The sequence below is a fragment of the Taeniopygia guttata genome, chromosome 3 (genome assembly GCF_048771995.1).
Source record: "Taeniopygia guttata chromosome 3, bTaeGut7.mat, whole genome shotgun sequence".
Classification (NCBI taxonomy): domain Eukaryota; kingdom Metazoa; phylum Chordata; class Aves; order Passeriformes; family Estrildidae; genus Taeniopygia; species Taeniopygia guttata.
Window position 1 is genome coordinate 7388750 of NC_133027.1, and position 20964 is coordinate 7409713.

The 20964-nt window shown below is 38.7% G+C and overlaps 1 protein-coding gene across 13 annotated transcripts in view; it reads left to right on the plus strand.

The window, feature by feature from the left end:
* Positions 1-20964, plus strand: part of ITSN2 (intersectin 2) — an 80006-nt gene that overhangs the window by 26026 nt on the left and 33016 nt on the right. For 7 of the 13 annotated variants that reach the window (XM_041714992.2, XM_032747728.3, XM_072926313.1 and 4 more), the window contains exons 3-17: positions 4557-4649; positions 6293-6356; positions 7810-7973; positions 9228-9425; positions 9739-9835; positions 11472-11614; positions 12873-12936; positions 15118-15255; positions 15341-15426; positions 16440-16702; positions 17401-17550; positions 17778-17918; positions 18717-18804; positions 19436-19575; positions 20465-20545. In XM_041714992.2, coding sequence (XP_041570926.2) covers positions 4557-4649; positions 6293-6356; positions 7810-7973; positions 9228-9425; positions 9739-9835; positions 11472-11614; positions 12873-12936; positions 15118-15255; positions 15341-15426; positions 16440-16702; positions 17401-17550; positions 17778-17918; positions 18717-18804; positions 19436-19575; positions 20465-20545 — 1910 coding nt within the window. Of the gene's footprint in view, positions 1-4556; positions 4650-6292; positions 6357-7809; positions 8009-9227; positions 9426-9738; positions 9836-11471; positions 11615-12872; positions 12937-15117; positions 15256-15340; positions 15427-16439; positions 16703-17400; positions 17551-17777; positions 17919-18716; positions 18805-19435; positions 19576-20464; positions 20546-20964 lie in introns of those variants that run through there. The other 6 variants (XM_032747735.3, XM_072926314.1, XM_032747737.3 and 3 more) reach the window with 4 other exon arrangements.

Here is a 20964-nt window from a genome sequence, read left to right on the forward strand (position 1 = left end):
TCATCTTCAGAGAAGTCTTGAGAGTGAAGTTCAAAGCATGTTTAGCTTTGGGTGTTTGGGTCTTTGTCATCCCACATGGACTTTCTACATGGGCAGACTCCGCATGTGATGTTGAACTCTTCAGTGTGTTGTGGAGTTTTGGAGTGAGCAAGTAAAGGACTGTTCACTATTGGTTTTCTGTTTTGGAATAGGGAATCTGTGCAGACATATCTGGACGTGAAGTCCTGGTTTCCAATATTGGATATCAAGAGCAATTGCCAGTGCTGACATTTATTCAGTCTTCTCTGAAAGTACCAGCCTTCTCTAGGAAAGAAAGAGCATTTGGCCTCTGTCTTCCAGAAGTCATACTAAGATAGACTTGTGGTTTTTCACAGGCAAAAAGAGCAGGTGAAGACAGTAGTTACTGTGTTCTAGGGAAAGTCTTTGTGGGAAAAATCTCTCAAATTCAGCATTTCTTGAGTTTTGATTCCTAAAAATGCTGGGTAGTCAAATAGAGTGTTGACTTGATGTATGAAGTTGTAAGATTCTAAAGTAACCTATTTTGAAAAAGAATGAATTAATGAGGTATTTTTATTGTCAGAGAGATTGTACTGGTTTTCCCCTTCAAAATTTTGTCAGCTTCAGTTGGGAAAAATTATTTAGATCTCAAAAATGTCCAGGAAATTTAAGCTGCATCAGAAAAGTAATGTACTATTCATTGCCAGCAGCAAAGCTTCTCATGGGAGCATGTAGTAGCAACTGTATTTTGATTTCTAGTGGGGAACTGATCTGTAAAAGTATTGTAGCTCATTGCTGCTTGGACAGCCAAAGGTTCAGCACTGCTCCATCAAGGAGATTCCTGCCTCTTGCCCATCCTGTGGTCAGAGGGGTCTGTGAGGAGCAGACACCTGCAGTTTGGTTTGTGATTCGTGATTTGCCATGAGTGAGGACTGAGGCCATGTGGATGGAAAACAAACAGCAATTTCTCTATGCAAAATTAATTGGATCTGGTTTACAGGCAAGACATTTCTCAGCCCTAGAACTGAAGGCATGTTAGTGCAAAAAATGGCTGAGCTAAGCCAGATCAATTTAAGTGATACATCTTGGATGGCAGATATTAGACTCCTCCTGCAGTTTTGCCTTTCCCAGGAAAGGAGTATCTTCCCTTCATCACGGCTCAGCATGCCCAGGATGTGTTTGTGTGTAAACCAGACAGTGTAACGTCTCTCAGCAGTTCCACTGAGTGTCCACTTTTACCACTTGTGGTAGTTTTGGGAAGCAATCACAATATACATGAGGATTGTAGCATGATTTTTGTAGCATGATTTGATGGTGATGGCAAAATAGAACCAAATTTCAGACTAATTTTGGCTGACTATTTGTGATGGTCTTGGTTGTGCTATATAGGAAAACAACAACTACTTTGGAGAATAGTGTTGGGATGTGCTTTGTGGAATTGTCAAGACCTTGTGAGTCCTGTTGTTGAAAGTGTTTATTTCAGATACACTGGTATGGTATTTTCATATGTGTTTTGAGAAATCTTCATATGAGCTTTTCTGTACACAGATTTTAATTCCTTAATTGTGTCACCAAGGGTACCATCAAAAGAGCTGTGAGCACCTGGTTAAGCTAAATACAGTCATTCACAATGCTTTAGCCTTCCTTCTTGTGCTGTGCTCTTTATCTTGTTTCTGTGGCATATGAGGTGGGAGTTGAAAAAAAAGAAACAGTGAGTCCTTTAAATAATAAGTGTGAGTGGGGTTTGACTGCATTCAGTGTGGATCCCTACCAGGAGCAATGGGTTTTTAATTTGTTTTATTACTATTTTACACAAATACTTTCATTGTCCAGTTCTTATTAACCTATATTCAGACCTATCAATGACCTATTCCAGTTCAGGCTGCAGATGGCAGACATCCTCTCAAGTGATATTAGGATAAAACTTAATTTTCTGGGCCTTTGTTCAGTTATAGACAAGCACTAAAATTTTACTGGGAGGGGTGTGCCGACTTAAAAGTGTGCTGTTCTCTAGATCCTAGTTCCTGCTATAAATATTTATATTTTTTTAAATCTCTGTTTTTATACATTGGAATTTAAGACTTACTACATTTTCTTCCATGCCTATAAAGAAGCCAGCAGAGAGCATATCTTTATGGAATTAATCACCAAAAAAGTAAAACTCTCAATCTCTGTCCTTAAGGAAAGGGAGAATCTGAAATTTTTCTTATTGTTGAAAATAAATTATTAGCAGGTTGGTATTTTCAGTTCCCTGAAACATTCCCACAATGTGCTTTTTGGTAATGTTTGTAGTTATCACTATTCCATGACAGCTTCTTGCACTGACTCACTAGGACTGTGGAAGGCTGTAGAAGCACTTGTTGATATAATAATGTGGTTTTAGTCAAATAATTTCTTTTTAAAAATGAGATTCATACTTGCATGCAACTTGGGGTTGTCCAACCTGGAGAAAGCTCCAGAGAGACCTTTCTGTGGCTTTTTAGTGCTTAAAGTGGGCCTGTAAGAAAGGTGGGGACAAACACTCCAGCAGGACCTGTGAATACATTATGGTGGTCTTCATCATTCTGAGGAGTGTTGCTACCTGCTTCAAAAGATGTTCAAAGAGGAGTATTTAATAGAAGGAAAATGTAATATTGGTAGCATTTTATTTTCCAAAAATGAAAAAAGTAGTAAATTTCTCTGAGGTTGCTGCTGGCAGCTTTAGGAGCATTTGTTCATCTGGTCGAGATAATTTCTGTAATCATAACCACATCTTAGGCACTACCCCTTTCTAGCTTAAAATTAGCACTTTAAAGAAATCTAAGTGCTGCTCTAATTTTTGCCTTAGGGTGTAAGTTGTCCTCATTTGTGTCTTACAGTAATACTTACAGTGCCCGTTGATTTCTAGGCATCTGAATCAGATTTACTTCACTTTTTATCAGTATCTAATCTAGATTTATTTATGCTCATTTAATCAGAAGAAAAAAGAGGGATGTTTTTCAAGTGCAGTTTCACATGTAACCTGCAAGAAGACTCTTTCATTGAGGCCACACTAAAAAAAAAATATATATCCTCAAGAGAGAGAAGCAAAAATTCCAAATTCAAGTGTGTAGAGGTTATATCCTAATGCCCTCATATGCCTTTTCTGTCATACCTCTCCCCAGTAAGTTTCTGTTTTGTTTTGGCCTTTTAATTATTTTGTTTTTCTACTAAGGGAGCAAGGGTAAAGAGTTAAATGTGTACACATGCAAGGAGAAATAAAGTTTTAGCAGGACCTTCTAAAGAGAAAAAATTAAGTCTGTTTTGGAAAATGTATTTGTTTATGTAGATAAACACAGATGAGAGACGATTAATATCATTACTATGTCTGTATTGGCAAATATACCAGCTCACAGTCTCTTCACTTTGCTGTTATATATTGAAAAACAGTGCAAAAACATCTTGAAATTTTGGAGATTCAAAGTTTTGAAATAAGGTTTATGTAGGAAGAGGAAGCCTTTCATGCTAACTTTTTTCCCAAATGCTGTGACTTTTAAAGCAGGTTCTTAATATCTTGTTAGAATAATTATTTATTGCCTAGACTGTCTTCTGGTGAGCAATACAAACACTTGAACAGATTAACAGTTCTTTGGAAGTAGTCATACTCAGCAGAACGTAATTTTAAAAGTGTTTTTCATGTAATAACCTTTTAATGCTGTTTTGAGTGGTTCCATTCAGAATTTTGGCTAATTCTTGCATTCATTGATTTGAAAAATTAAATATTTGTCAAGAACTTCCCGACTAAAACTTCCTTTTACTTAGAAAACAAACCAAATTATTTCTGGCAAGCTGCTTTTCCTGAAAAGGATGCACACCCTGACCTTTATGCAGCAGGCTGCAGCATTTCTGAAAGTCTGTCTGGCTCTGTCTGGTATTGCCAGCACTGTAAACACAGTTATTCCCTGTAACTTCTCATTGCTACTCTCAGGCTATTATGAAGAATAGTTTATTCTTCATAAAGTATTGAATAATGTGAGGTGGACTTGCATGCTGTTTAAAAAAAATACAGCCCAAAATGTCACTTCTTTGTCAGACAAAACCAAATTATTTTTGTTAGCAGTCCCAATTTTGCTTTTAGAGTGCTGGCAAGGTAAGTGTAAGCCTTTTTGTCATCTGGAGGGTGTTTACCCCGTGCATGGGAACCTGGGTGATGCTGAATGCCACTGGCCCCTCAGAGAGCCAGGGGAGTGTTTGGCTCACACAGGGGATGGTGAGACACATCCTGCCCGGGCTGTGAACAATCAGCAGCGACAGGAAACTGCTCTGCACCACCTTTGAAGGACGACAGAGCTTGTTTGAAAGCCAGGGTGCAGCATTTGGCTGGGGCATTGTCTCAGCTCGGCTTGCACATCTGGGAAGCAGGTTTGTGTTGCATCACGCCCCTGCCAAACTGGTAGGAGCTGGGTGTGTCCACATCTAACTTTGTCTCTTGAGAAAGCCAAGCTTCTATTTTGCAAGTGTGCTTAATTTTTTAAAGTTTTCAGTCTATTTGGTTGTTCATTGGTTTTTTGTTGATTTGTTTGGGTTTTTTTTTTTCCCAGGAGGGCCAAACATATGGGCCATCACCTCCGAAGAGCGGGCCAAGCATGACAAGCAGTTTGATAGCCTTAAACCCACAGGAGGTTACATTACAGGTCGGTCTGAGGCTCTGTGTTACACATTAACTTCTGTCTACACACACCTATCTCTGTAGAACAGTTTGAGAACTGCATCCTATTTCTAGCCCTTTGTTGTATGACTAATAACCATATTCTTCAGGCAAACTGCCACAGGTTATTAGTAAACTTAACAAGCTTTCCTCTGAAGTCTGGCACAGGAATGCTGTTCTGTTTAACCCTGTCACTTCTGCAGCCACCAGCTGTGTGCTGCCATCCTGTCTAGTTTCAGAAACCAGAGAATATCAGGTGAAATCTGTGCTCGGATGGGAGGTTGCCAGGGAGCACTTCCAGTAGCTGTTCTGGCAGGTGACACCAGACACAGCAGAAGTGGCTCTCCTCAGTCTGAGAAGAGAATGCTGTGCTGTTAGATATCTTTGTTTGAGAGGAGGAGGCAGGGAGAGGGATGCTGACAGTTTGTCCTTGTTAGCAATTGCTTGAAATTTGGGCTGTTGGGCCTTCAGCAGGGACTGGGTGGGCTAAAGGCTTTTTGCAGGGGCCTGCTGTCAGTTCTAGTTGCATTCAGCTGCGTGTCCTCTGAAACAATTGGGTCACATTGTTATGCACCTCAGAATTTGGAGGTTTTAAATCTAAAATCTGCTTTTGATATCAAGAAAGACCCAATTTAATTGGTAAAGATGTCAATTTAAGAATGTCCCATTCCTTGTGGGTGGGTGGGCACTAAAGACCAGCCCTGATGGCTCCTACCTGCCCAGCTATCCAGTAATGCCCTATCTAGTTGCTCCACTGGCCCTACTTTTCCTTTTTTGGGGCTGGAAAGGACTGAGGAGAGAGTAGAAAGTTCTCTGTTTGGAACATGCACATCTTCTGGCTAAGTGGCACCTAACTCCTGCTTTGGCCAAACAGCGCTGAGGGGTTGGTGTTTACCTCCAGCTGAAAACTGTGCAGTCCCAGGAACTAGTCTCAGACCACATCTGGGCTTTTACCTGCATCTACATCTGCAGGCTTTGTTATTTATTTGGCAAATGCTTCAAATAAAAGCTTGTGTATGAATATAAGAGAGAGCTGAAGAGTAACTTGAAGTCTTAGCTTTAAGCATATGTAGTTCACTCAGATATAGGCATAAACAACACTGTCCCTGTTTTGTATGTGTACCAACTGATGTGGAACTTGGTATGGGATTGCACAACAGTTCCTATTCCCTTCCTGAAATACTGAAATCGTGGGTGTTCTCTGACATAAAAGAATATTATTTAGAACATGGTGTTTTCCTAGAGACACAATACTGGCTCAAGTTAGATGGGATAGAGAAGAAAAGAAACAGCATTCTCATCATTTCCTGCATAAGTCATTGGGGCAGGACTAAATTTTCAGTCATTCTTTAATTCAAGCATCTTTTAAGATGTTGGCAGCCATTGATTTGTGACCTGTTAAAGTTTTTATAGCCATCTGAAATCACTTTTCAGAGCAAAGATTGGGAATTATGGAATGCATGGGTGTCTGACAATCACCAGTGTTAAAAGCTGGAAAAAAAGCCCTGGAAAGCTTGGCATCCAGCATAGGGGTTTCTTTCAAAAACTTGATCCCTCAAGAATGTGCTGAGCTCTTCACAAATCTGTGTCTGGTATAAAAGTCTATCTTCTTTCCTTTGTTTATCACAGGTGATCAAGCACGTTCCTTTTTTTTGCAATCAGGTCTGCCATCTCCAATCCTTGCTCAAATATGGTAAGATATTCTTTATTGTTTGTTTTTTCTGAGATAGAGATTCATAGTATTCAAATGCTACCTTTTCTGTGTTGTGTTGCACAGAGGCTTTTAGCAGTCATGGTAGAAAGGGTTGTCTGAATCATTGGTTTCATTTTATTAAATATAGAGGAAGGTTTCAGCCCATATGTGTACCAGCAATTAATTAAAATTCAGTAATTTTTGCATCTTTCTTATGGTGTTATTTCAAATCAGATCATGCTGAATGCAACATTTTTAAACTATATTAAGAGCTTCAAGTGTACGTAAAGTAGAAGACAAGAAAAAACATCTAAAGTCACAAAAAAAGCAGAAGGACAATTTTGATATTTGAGATACTAAGCAATGCTATAATACAGGAACTGGAAAAAGTGCTGTTCCTTACAGCATATATATGGTGAGTGCAGAACTTGAAATGGTTTTTTCTCTGTAACCCCTCAGAGATTTTTTTTTTCCTGTAACGCCCCTCGCTAGAATCCTGTGCTCAATTTGGGGTATGTGTACTAAAACACACATACTGGAGGCTCATAATAATTAAGAACAACTTTAAGAAAAAGTGTTAAAGAAAATAACTAAATGCAAGTTGGTTTTTCCTTCAGCCACATAGAATCACAGAATTGTAAAGGTTAGAAAAATGTTCTAGGATTATCAAGTCCAACCAGCATCACCATCATGTTCACCATTAAACCTCAGTGCCTGGAAAAGAGGGGCAAGGAGATTTTTATTTGGGGCTTTGGGGTTTTGTACTGAGCAGTATCAGAATCAAAAGAAGAATGAAGCTTAACATTAGTCTGATTTTTTTCTCCTAATTTTATTTACATCATTGTGCTTGGTCCTTGCATGCTTAAATGTTAATAAAATTTCGTATTATCTGTCTGACCAGAAATGTTGAGGTTATGTATGCACTGTTGCATATATTTCCTGTAGTATTTATTTGGAGAACTGTCAAAAGGAGGACAGTGTGGGTATCACCACTGGGAAGGTAATTCACCACTGTGAATTAATGAAGTTTTCATAGCAGTGTATGGTGCCTTTAGGAGGTTTCTGCATCCTCCTGCATCTTGTTCCAGATTCTTGCATTAAATCCTTACTTTACCAAGGATTAATTTAAAATAATTCTGGCTGGGAGCATAAAGAAAAGCATAGTAGAGGCAATAAGTGTATTCACTGGGCTGGAGATGGCTGCTTTCCCAAGTTTTCCTGGTTTCTTCGGAATTATATATTTAATATATAGCAACCTCAAAATTGAACTTTGCAAGTTGGTGCTCAAACTTGTCAAAGGTAAGAAAGTTATCAAAAGTAGAAAATTTGCTTTGCAATAAGTTTCTTGTTTTCCTGTGCAAAAACAGTAAATAAATCTAGTAGGAAAGCCTCTCACAGATCAAAACTGTTATATTTCTGTTGCTTTTCTAATTTTATTTTATTTTGTTTTAAGGACACTCTCGGACCTGAACAAGGATGGAAAAATGGATCAACTGGAGTTCTCTATAGCTATGAAACTCATCAAGCTGAAATTGCAAGGACAGCACTTGCCTTCAGTTCTTCCTCCTGTCATGAAACAAACTCCAGTGCTTTCACCACTAATGTCAGCTCGCTTTGGTACTTATGAATATATAATTATTTAGTGTTCAGAGGTAAAAAAAACACAGTTAATTGCAGCCAAATAAAAGCATTAATTTGACCACGATAGTTTAGTGAATCAGTGTGAAACAAGAAAAAAGGATACTCTGATTTAGGAATTCACCAGGTCACTTTCTTGATATTTTTGAAAATTTGATTCTTTGAAGATTTTTTAATAAAGTAAAACATTTATTCAGTTTTGACAAGAAGGCCACTCACATCTGCCATCTGCCTTGCAGGCTCTCATTTTGTACTGGTGGTCTTTTTTCGTCTTCCTCCTACTCAGTCACCTATTTATATGTGGGAGTTTTAAAGTTAAATTTAGTCAAAGGTTTGATAGGTTTTGGTAGAACAGCTTTTTACATATTTTTTCATAGTGAATCAGACTGTTTTGGTTATATGATTAACTGAATAGAATTACTTTGACTTTTTTTTCTGATAGTGTTTGGTGAGTCAGTGCATGCTTGTTATTGTGTTATTTTATAGCACAAAATATCCACAATAGCTTGAGCTGGATTACAGAATACATGCAGACTTCTATGCTCAAATTAAATGTATGAATTACATACATTATTTAAAATGTCTGCCCATCACCAAATCTTGTGTGTTTGGGTACAAGGGCAGGCATTTACAGGGAGCTGTGGTTGGCATACAGTTACCTCTGTGACTTTCCACATCTCACCAGCACTGTTGTCTTCCACAAGGTGCAGCCAGTAATGCAAGTGCCCTCATTTGCCTCAGGCAGCTGCCTCTAGAAACCCTTTGCTAAGCATGGGTCCCTAATAAGGACTTTTCACCCCTGTGGATTCTTCCAAGGCTGATAGTTGGAAGAGACTTAGTTCAGAAACAGCAGCAGCGTTTCCCTGTGGAGGATTGTCACAGCTTTTGAGCTTGTAATTCTCTCTCAGGGGCCAGGCTTCTTGAAATAGGTATGGGTGCAATTATAGAAAACCAGATCTTACTCTGTAGTGAAAACAGTAGCTAAACCTACCTTGAGAATGAATTTGCTTGTCAAGATTTTTCTTTTTAAATTCCTGTTTTTCAGTGTATTATCCCTGTGAGCTGTCTTGCCTAAATTTAGAGAAAAAGCAAATATTTCACATGAGCATCTATTTTAACTCATTGTAATCCAGACACCAGTTGCTTTGTGTACTTTCTGCTTCACATAAGAGATCCAATTTCTTGCTGAAGCCTCTGCAATGTTAAACCCTGAATTATTGGATTTTGCTCTAGGAATGGGTAGTATGCCAAATCTGTCCATGCCAACGTCTGTGTCTGCGATCACACCATTAGCTCCCATGTCTCTGACCTCCATGACTTCCATTCCTCCTTTGGTTATCTCTGCTCCCCTGGTGCCTTCTGTCAGTACCTCCTCGTTGCCAAATGGAACATCCAGCCTTCTGCAGCCTTTGTCCCTTCCTTTCTCCTCAAGTAAGTATAGCCCAGTCCAGCTCTTGCTCTCAGAATTGTCAACCTTGTTTTGCCTATGGCTAATTTTAGACAGGAATGCTAACACATGCATGAGAATTAAAAAAATGAACCAAAAAAACCAACAGAAAACTCTACAAATGGTTTTTCTGCAAAGTTCACATTTGTTAATTCTGTTCTAACTAGTTAATCATAACAACAAGACACTGATTAGCCTTTCTTATTTCTGTCAAAGTGAATGTTGATTATACAGCATTATCTTATACCAAATTGCTTTACAGTTCTGGGGTTAATATTTTCTTTCTTCTTCTTCCAGCACTGCCTCATACTGGTTCTTTAGGCCCCATGACAGGAGGATTTGGTGGTTCCAGTATGCAGAAGGCACAGTCACTAATTGATTTAGGATCTAGCAGGTATGGAAATTAAGTTTAAAATGGTTGTATCTTACATTTAAGTAGTATACCTTCCAAAACTTACAGAGTGTTTCTGTTCTCAAAGCACATTTGTTAAAAATTAGTCAATCTAATATGACCTATCAGGTATAAAAATAGATTTTGTTTTTATATGCACAGTAAGTAAAATTTTCAGTTACTTGACAAAATATCCAAAGTAGGTGGGGAGGTCAGATGAGCAGTGCCAAAAAGAAGGGAATGTACCTCATTAATAAATAGAAACAAACCTTACTAAGTGGTTATAAAAGCAATGTTTGTGCATTATGTGCTCATTCATTATAGAGGGCACCATGTAATCAGCAGGCATGTAAGAATAGGAATTGTTATCAATATTTATGTGTGAATTTGTTTTATGAATAATAGAAGATTATCAATATTTATAATCAGCTGATCTAGTTCACTGATTTTAGAGCTTTGCCATAGACTAAAGTGAGGGACTGGGCTTATCTATCCAATTGGGCATCCAGGGGTGTCCCCCAAAAGATGGTCCTGAGGGCACCTCCGCTCCAGCTCAATTCCATAAGCGCCTCAGAGGCTCTTGCACCTCCCTGCTACCTGTTCAGGGCATGTGGGGTGCATGCTCTGGGCTCCTCACACACCTGATGTCAGCAGATGGCCTGGGAGGTGACTGTACGCATGGCATATGCCTAGAACCATCTTTTTTTTGGTTGGCTGACTTTTTTTACTTGGAAAGCTTTCTGTTGCTGGTGCTGTACAAAGAAGCCCTTCTCCAGGGCTGGCAGCATTGTGCCCATCATGTAGTCTCATTCCATGCAGGGGATGTCAATCCAGCATTGTGCTGGAGAGGCTTTGTTTCTGTCAGCATTCTTTATTGCCTTGGATAGCACTTCAGAGGTTTTCTTTTACTTGACAGAGCAGGAGATTACCTTAAACAAGGCAGGCTGGATGCTGGATTCAGCTGTCCTGAGTTTGTCTGATTTTTGGAGAAGGGACACTGAAAATGCTGGGAGTTTAGATGGAAGTTTGATGTGTATATCTAAACCCTCCATCAGAACTATTCTGCAGAAACTGACCGAGTTGGAAAAGCTCCACTCAGCATGTCATTGTCACAGAAAGAAGAGGTAGAGCTGGAATGTGGTTATTAAAACAGCTGCTTTTGGTTATGAGTTTATCAGATCCATTTTTAGTCTCATGGTTATTCATTTACAAGCCTCGTAAAGTCACTTAAACAATGACTCAACACTCTTGGGATAGTGGAGGTATTTTCCTGTGGTTTCCCATACTATTATTTTGCAGTGGTAGAAGGAACAATTATGTGCATTAGTGCCTGTGATACCAAAGGAAAAGGATTTTCTAATCAACATTCATTTCCTTACAAATATATCCTTACTTTGGCTGTGAAATTCCATATTTTTGATGCAATTATTTATAGCAAGTTAGCAGAAGTAAAACTTTGTTGTTTCATGTTACTGGAAGATGCCGTGTGTCTTCTGTTTCAACGCCTCTTTATTAAGCCAAATGATTTAGAATTATTTCTTTATCTCTTTTTCTCTTTTGGTTTTCTTTTAATATTTTGTTGGTTGATTTGTTTTGTTACTTTGCTTTGGTTTTGTTTTGTTTTGAAATTATATTGCAGTTCAAATTCTTCCTCTAGTGCATCACTAGCTGGGAATTCACCAAAGATTACATCCTCAGACTGGGCAGTTCCTCAAGCCTCCAGATTAAAATACAGACAGAAATTTAACAGTCTTGATAAAAGTATGAGTGGATATTTATCAGGTGAGTATGACTTTTGGTAAGGACTGGGAAAACCAGAGTATTTCCTGCTTCTGGACATCACAGGATGAGGGATGGAATCCCAGCCTGGGATTTGACTTGCATGTGAAATAAAAGCTGAAATGTTGGTGTTCAGACCTGAGCTGGTGAGTGGACAGAGTGAATTACAGCCAGACAAGGAATGGAAATAACCTTCAGTTCATTGACCTGGGCTTTGTGTTAGATCTGGAGGAGCCAAATACACTGGGGAAGCTGCAGCAGCTGTGGCAGGGAAGAGAAGCCTGGAGTGATGGGACTTGACTAGAGGAGCCTGAGAACCACAAGGCTGTGGAGTTCAGCTCTGTAAAAAGTCAGCAGGCACTTTTCAAACATCACTCTTTGGACTGAGACTCTTTCTTGTGAAAATGGGGGACATCCACCATCATTTTTGTGCCACATGCTCCTGTATCAGTCAGTGCTCAGATACTTGGGCTTTATCTTTTGAAAGAAAGCAGCTTGGGAAAGACACTGCAGAACTGCAGCCATTGATTGGATGTTTTTCCAAAGCAATTTAAGAGAATCCTTGTTGATTTGCAGTGATATCTGTGCTGGGCCACAGTATTATGGTGGCTTCAAAAGACTTCATACCAAGTTAAAACCAGAGGAGAGTTTTACAAAAGTTCTTACCAAATGGGGTTCCTCAGTGCAATGCAGTGAGTAGAGAGTGCTGGCTGAGCAGTCAGGAGGTGCAAAGTCAGTATCTGTGTCTTGTGTGTCTGCATTAGATTTCCCATTTTGAATAAGCACTCTGCCTTAGTTCCCTTGCCTACAAAAGTGGAGGACAATTATTTCTTTAAGGAAAGGGTATCAATGTTTTAGTCTTGTTCAGTCGATTTTAGACTGAAGGTTTCCTCAACATGTCTAGAAATGTATCTGATTCTTTGCTACCAAGGAAAGCTCTCCAGGTGATAGCTCAAGATTTAGGCAAACAGGCAGCTGTGCTTTTGTGACAGCTGTGGGGACTACCATAAAATACCCATTTTTCATGTCAGCTTTTCTCTTAGGTGCTCTGGGTGGAAAAAGGTACACGAGAATACTTACATCTTCATTGTGTTCAGGTTATAATGCCTGATGTTAAGCTTGGAAGTAAAACCAACTGATGAAAATGGATTCTATTAATATTAAAAATAAACATGTCCCAGTTCATGACCCATTTTTTGCCTCAAGTGAATCTTTGAATGAAGTGTTTATTTTAATAAAAATCTTTTACACTTTCACTAAGGATTTCAAGCAAGGAATGCCCTTCTGCAATCAAATCTTTCACAGACTCAGCTGGCTACTATTTGGTGAGTTTAGTTACTGATTCAATGTCTTCATGGTGTTAAGAGAAGAAATGTACTTCATTAAATAAGTGATAAAGAGATACCACAGATCTAAAATCATAAACAGAAACTGAGCTGTTAGTTAAACTGAGTTTGTTCACTAGTTACATTTCTAAAAGGCACCTTGAGATAATTCAGTTTTTCATTCTTTGTGTGTTTTTGTTAAACTCTATAAAATAGAAGAGATGCTAACTTCAATTTCTGACCCAGGGATGCTCTTGCTGAGCTGAGGGCTTGTTCCTTTCAAAAGTAGGTTTTTCTGAAATCTAGGTTGTTAAAGTATGGGGGAAGATTAAATATTAAGTAACCCTTCAGCTTTTTGAGTTTTACTGCAGTTTCCATAAAGATATCTGCATATCTGCAGATATCTGCATATCTTCTGTAAAGATATCTGTTTGTTAAGACTTGCCTTTACTGTGCTGATGAAAGTGGTGAGAGTTGTCTGAAAGCTTGAGTGATCTGCTCTGCTAGACATGGCAGTTTAGATTACACCTTCAGACATAACTCAGATGTTATACATGAAGTTTAGTGGCCCAGCAGAATCCACAACAGCTTTATGTCTCCCCTTGAGTTGCCTTTCTTCTTCCTCTGTCCCAGGACAGTAATTTGTGTCTCTAGCAGCAGCAAAATTCAGCTGGTTTGGTTTCATGCTGTGAAGATAAATGTGGAGTGTGGGGTTGTATTTTTCTCCTCTCTGGAGTCTGGGGGAATAAATCAGGTGTGCAGTGGTTCTTTTCCTTCTGAGTGTGAATCCTGAAGGTATCAGTAGCCAATGCGAGAAGTTTTGTGTTCCCCTGTAGAGAGAAATAACAGCCCAAATTTCAGTTTTGCCCTAAGAAATTACCAGTATTTCTAGTGGGTACTTGTTAATGGCAATTACTGAAATAATGGTGCTGCTACGTGTGAATAGTGCTGGTGTGTGAACATAACAAAGTATCATCATCTCCTGCTTTTGTTTTTCAGTGTGGCATATGTGTGTGATGGGGGGTTTCTTTTTTGGCATTTGTTTTGTTGTTTCCTTTTTGTTTTTCATAGGGTTTTTTAACTGCTTTTTTAACGACCTGTGTTTTTACTACGCATTTCACTTATGTGCAGTCTAAGGACACGTTTCAGCAATTCTGTCTGTACAGACAGATCTTTGAGAGAGGCTCCTGCTTCCTTGCATTTCACTGGTTTCACACAAACACACACACACCACACCAGCCCCCCCAGTTTGTGGGAAACATTTTGTAGGCTCATAGGATCTCCTGCTCCTTAGAGGGGGTAGGTGATCCCTTTCCTACCCCCTGCGAGTTGCTCTGCACCAGCTCGTGTCTTTCCTGCACTGCCATGGAGACACAAGGGGAAAAACGAATTCTATGCAAAGCTTCCTCTTGTAGAGTTTGATGTAATTTTATGTAATTTTTTTTTTTTTTTTCAAAAAAACAATTGAAAAAGTGGTTTCTAGTATTTTGAGCTGGTTAAGAGCAGTCCTGGATTCACCTTCCAGCTCTTCTATTTGTGATGCAATAAAGCAAGAGATGCTTCTTATTTTTCAGTGCTTTATGGAAATGTAAGAGAATTGGGTTTGTTCAGGCTGGAGAAGAGAATGTTTCAGTGAAGCTGAAAAGAAAGCTTCAGCGGAAAATAGCCAAAGTAAAATAGGGAGAGACTATTTACAAGGGCCCATAGAGACAGGACAAGGGGGAATGGCTTCAAACTGAAAGAGAGAAGGTTCAGATTGGCTACTGGGAAGAAATTCCTTACTGTAAGGATGGTGAGGCACTGAAACAGGCTGCCCAGAAAAGCTGTGGATTCACAATCCCTGGAGGTGTTCATGGACAAGTTGGATGGAGCTTGGAGCAACCCTGGTCTAGTGGAAGGTATTCCTGCCCATGGCAGGAGGTTGGAACTGGATGATCTTTAAGGTCCCTTCCAACCCAAACCCCTCCATGATTCTGTGATCTGAATAACAGTACATGATTAAACCAGATAATATCTCCCTTCATCAATTATTTATGTTATTAATGTTAAGTATTTTTAACAAACATTCCACAGGAATTATCACTTTTAAAAATTGCTTTTCTACAGTGCCTTGTTTCAGCTGTAATTTGTGAGTGATTGTGATGTTTGGTTCTAATTGGTGCTGCTGCTGAACCCCTGCAGGTCGCTGGCTGATATAGATGGAGATGGGCAGCTGAAGGCTGATGAGTTTGTGTTGGCCATGCACCTCACGGACATGGCCAAAGCTGGGCAGCCACTGCCCCTGACTCTGCCCTTTGAGCTGGTGCCACCTTCTTTCAGGTAATCACTGAGGGCAGTGAAATGTAATACATTTAACACAACTGTTTCTCTAACAACAATGGGGTGGGGTTTTCTTCCCCTCCAGGAGTGGAAAATATACTGAAAATATAAATGGAACTCTGCCATCTTACCAACCTGTGCAAGAGGAGGAGCCACAGAAAAAACAGCCAGGTAAAAAATAAGGTTCATATTCTTAATATATGGGGCTGGTTTTGAAGGACGCTGAAACCTTTAGAAAGTGGAAGAAAGAATCCTCTCCATAGAGAGCTTCATTTCAGGAGCTAGATCCCTTTTAACTGGGATGCCTGGAAGGTTGTTAAGTGGATGTAGTCAGCCTGTTATATCTAATAGAATTGAGAAGGCAGGGACAGGGGCTATTTTTAGCTGTAGGAAAGGAAAAGTGCTGATTAATAATGTATTCTGGAAAATAAACCCTTCATGGCCAGACACTGCTGTGCTACTGCAAATTTTTTTTTCATTTGAAAGTTCATGGCATTACTGGTCATTCTGAAAGCAGGGGGGTCCAGTGTAGTTCAATTCTCTGCAAACTGGAAGGAGTTTGAACATAAGATAAATTCTGTTATTGGCAATGATAGAGGGAACACTGCAGGATAGGACTTGCCTCTCTTTTTGGAAGGGTGGTTGCTGGGGGCTTAAACCGTTCCTTTGTGTCTCTTTTTATCCTTGTGCTCAGTAATTGAACTAGATCCTGTTTTGGTTTCTCATAGTTTTAACTCCAGGAACTCTTACAGGGAGTACCCTTAAAAACTGAGCTCTTTATCCATGTGTTAATGTTTCCTGCACATTGGAAAACCTTTTTAACAGCAGACAATTTTCTCCCAGCTTATGTTATGTTCTTTTATGTTTTCCTCTAGCATTCTTTGCTCTTTCATTCTTTAGAGTGAGAGGCTTTCCTGTAACATTCAAGTAATTTTTGTAGTCGTTTTTAAACTGGAACTTTTTCTTCTTTATTTTTTCCCCTCCAATTGGAATATACTTAGGAAAATTTAGAGGTGTTTTTGAACAGAAAAATACTACTTTAACAAATGGAAGATGCTTACATCATCCATGACTGCACAACCTGAGCTTGCCAAGAAGTATCTATCTTTAGTGGCATAACTGAGGTCCTTGTTTGAGAGCAGTGTTTTTCACAGGGCAGAAATGATGACCTTTCTTTATTTTAGTGACATTTGAGGACAAAAGGAAAGCCAACTATGAGAGGGGAAATATGGAGCTGGAAAAACGCCGACAGGTCCTGCTGGAGCAGCAGCAGAGAGAGGCTGAAAGAAAGGCTCAGAAAGAACGGGAAGAACAGGAGCGAAGAGAGAGGGAACGCCAGGAGCAGGAGCGGAAGAGGCAGCTGGAAATGGAAAGGCAGCTGGAGAGACAACGAGAGCTGGAGAGACAAAGAGAAGAAGAAAGGAGGAAAGAAATAGAAAGGCGGGAGGTTGTTATCTTAACATTACTTCTTAATGCTCTAAGGAATGTCCATGTGTATAAAGCATCCAGGGTTTGAGTGCTGCCTTTGGTTCTGTCTCCTGGCCTGGCTGATGCCAGGTTGTCCTGGAGAGAGAACATCATTTGCTAAAAATGGGTTCTAAACACCATTTGTTATAAATGGGTTCTTAAACCTATTACATAGTTTAAAGATTTTCAGATATTTCATAGGACAGATGAGATTTTTTTGGACATATTTCTTGCATTTTTGCAAAAATTTGTATTCCATACAAGACTCTACTGAATTCATAATTGATAACATTTTGACAGCAGAACTTGAGACAAATTTGCTTCTACTTGGTGTCTCAGTGCATGCATCACATTTCCATATTTTATGTAGTTCTGTGAAATGCTCAAAGGAGATTACGAGCAGTACCTGTCAATGTGCTGGTTTATGGGCAATATTCCAAGCTGCAAAGACTTTCTGAATTATGAAGCTTTTTTCATCCAGAATCAGGAGTGTGGCACGAAGAATCTTGTAGGATCACTTCCTGCATTCTTGGATGCTGAAGTGCGTAAGAGCACTTTAGAGAAGACATTATGTTGTGTTGCTGTTGTGCTGTTTAGAAATAGAGCACATTATATTAAATCATGGTCTCTGAGATCTGCATCTCCACTATGATTTAAGGCAATGCAACTTTTCCTCAGGCAGCAAAGCAGGAGCTCGAGCGCCAGCGACGACTGGAATGGGAGAGAATCCGTCGCCAAGAGCTTCTTAATCAACGTAACAGGGAACAAGAAGAAATTGTCAAGTTGACCTCTAAAAAGAAGAGCCTTAATCTTGAATTAGAAGCCCTGGTAAGATAGGAATTTCACCACATATTCTGAAATACAGTATTTTAAAATATACAAATATTAATACCTGCATTAATGGCCCACTAGGAGCTCCACTCTGTTTTGGATGACGAATCTAAAGCAGGTATTTTGGGTTATTTTAGAGAACTGGTTGTGAGCTAACCTGCCCACAGGCTTAGCCAAGGGATTTTTGCCATATGTGGTGTAATCTGTCTCTGCTTTCTTTCCAGACTGACAAACATCAGCAGATCTCAGGCAGGTTGCAGGATATTCGTAGCAAAAAGCAAATGCGAAAATCTGAGCTGGAGGCTTTGGATAGAAAATATGACCAAGGAATTATGGAAGTCAAGCAACTACAGCAACAGCTTGAGGTGTGTAACTTTGTTAAGATTATGGTTTTCTTTTACCATATTCTGTGTTTCCCTAATGCTGTTGAAAATGTAACTTCATAGGGAGGAATATGCAGTCAGTTGGATTGCAGTGGAAAGAGGAAATAGGCAAGACTGTCAGTATTGCAGAGGCTTTTGGTTTGTCTGTGGTGTTAAACAAATGATATGTACTAAAATGAACTGAGAATTAAATAACAGTTGTGAAAACCTCAGGTATTTATTTGTGGACTGATACTAGAGACTTCTCTTTAATTTTGAATTCTTGTATGGCTCCAGACTCAGATTTTTTTAGGAATGTTGTCCTGTGTTCAGACGAAGTTGGTGTTTAGGTTGAATTACCCTGCTGCTCTTTTATCTTTTTTCTTCTCTATTTGATTAACAAGACTTTAATTATTTCTAATCAGTTGACTACCATAAATTATCCTCTCCTCTATTTTTATGTGATGTTTCTGCTCGTCAGGGAAACTTCTTTTCATATTTTTACTGTTTTATGTTAGGCTTGGGGCAGTCACCTTAAATGGTCTTGTGAAAATATTTACACTTTTAGCATGTTTGATAAATATTTTTCCATCTGTGTTAATGGTTCGGGGTCAAAAGGTTTCAATTGTAATATTATTTATATTAAGAATATAGAAATATTTTTTTCTTTATCCAGTAATAATAACTTGCATCCCTGTTTCATTAGCATGAGTTGAAGCTATGCTTGAAAAGTCTCTCAGTTTTAATTAATGATTCATAAACAATATTAAAAAATTGTTATGTTCTCTTCAACATTTACAGGATTATCAGAATAAATTAATCTATTTGGTTCCTGAAAAGCAGTTATTGAATGAAAGGATAAAAAATGCTCAACTTGAAAACACTCAGAGTAAGTGCCTGCACATGAGTTCTATTCTTGATTGCCTTGAGATTTCTCATCCTTTGTAATCAAGGCTGAAGGGTACAGAGGTGTTAATAACACCTTCACTTCCACATCTTCCAGTTTAGTGCCATTGTCTCATCTGCATTCCATTATCTCCTTCATGCTCCAAATGAGGAACAAACAAACACATTTTGGCAAGACAGCACAGATTTTGCTTAAAACTTTATTTATACAGACTATGTAGCTCAAAGACATTATCACAATTTGTCCTTTTTTTTTTGGTAGTCTAAACTCAAGTGAGTTCATTTATGTAAAGTTTACATTGGTCTTTATTTCAAATTACACTGGAAGTCTCTGTCTAGGGAAACTTGGTATGAATTGGTCTCACATAAAAAAAACCAAACTTGCAAATTATTCTATATGTATTGCATGGAATGCCTTTGTGGCTTAGTTCAGTGCTGGGGCTATTTCTTCTTTGTGCAATATATGAATACAAAGGTAAATCAATGAATTTTTATGGGGAAGGAGGTTTGGATTGTGTATATAATAGGAAAAAACAATGATTAAAAACTGGAGGGAAAAAAATGAAAAAAAAACCCAGAAACACTTGTAAAATTGCTTGTTTTTCCTAATGCAGGTACAGGAGTTGATTCAGTGCACAAGAAATCCCAAGAAAAGGAAGAATTATGCCAAAGACTTAAGGAACAACTAGATGCCCTTGAGAAGGAAACTGCTTCTAAACTTGCTGAAATGGATGAATTTAACAGTCAGCTTAAGGTACTTGCATTATCTAAATATCCTACACTTGTGAGCACTGTATTTTATTTCTCCATCCAGTCATAAAGATTGGTGTCACTTTCACCAGGCTTCCAAAAAGTTTTCCCCAACTTAGTGTCAAATAAGAATTATCAAATGTCTTGGAGTAAATAATACAATAAAAATGCAAACATACTGCTAATGTACTAAAATATCAGTCTCTTGCTAACTGTTGCTTTGCATGATTCAGCTATTGCTCACTCTCACCTTTTGCCTTCTAGAACTCTTTTGATTTAGAATTAAAGTTTCTCAGGCCCTTGCACATTCTGTTCCTACAGTATGAGGTCATATTTGCTGCTATTTTTGAATTGTGTACTGAACACTTGACTTTTGTTGATAGACCTGTGCAGTTTCACAGTACACTCTGCAAGGTCTGGTGGCAGATCTGGGTACGAGCCTAAAAGTAACTGTAGGTCACTTATTTGTTAATATTTGTTAATTTGTTGTAAGCTAAGAGTTGTTGACCTCTGGCTCTGAATTTTTGTTTCTGAGGCACCTCTTGGCCTGCCTAAAAACTCAGGCAGCTCCCACCAGGTAGCACACATCCATTTAACTTTATTTACTTCAAGTGGCACTGGTGGGAGCTTTTTCCTTAAGTAATGGATTGATGCTGGGCCAGCACGATGGCTCTGCACTCTCCAATTAAAAAAAGGCCACAAAAATTTGTAAATGTGTAAGGAATTTATTTTCTTTTTAAAAGTGGCTTAATGCAATGGGCATTTTCAGTTACTTTTTTATTGCATGGCTTGCTGTGTTCAGTGGCTGCATCCACAGTTCAGTCTTCCCTAAAATATATTTTTCAAAATACAGTGCAAAGATTAATTGGCTTTTTATCTACCTTATCTTACAGTGTGAGAATATGGATGATTCTGTTCTTCAGTGCCTTTTGTCTCTGCTAAGCTGTCTCAACAACCTCTTCCTCTTACTTAAGGTTATTTTCTAATCTTTGGCTTTTTTGTTTTTTAATTATTTCGCAATTTTTCTCTGCTTAACCTTTCTGTTTGGATGTACAACTTCTATTAAATACATTTTCCCAAAATAAAATCAGTAGGCTGCTTTTCTTTCTGCTAGCTTTTATATCCTCTTTAAAACTTAACGTTCTTACCTCCTTAGAAATCCAAACTGCAGAATACTGAGAGCAAAGTCATGACTTATAATTTTTTAATTTCTTAATGGTCTGTTCTTTAAGTTGTTTCACCCAAACATTTTTCTTGTTAGTTGAGTAACATGAACCAAAAAAGCAATCTCAGATGGAAACAATGTCTTCTCCCACTTTTCCATTTCTTGCTCTGTACCTGTATCCATCCATCCTAAGCTGTGAGTCAGGTATTTGAGTTCTTGTCCAAGTTT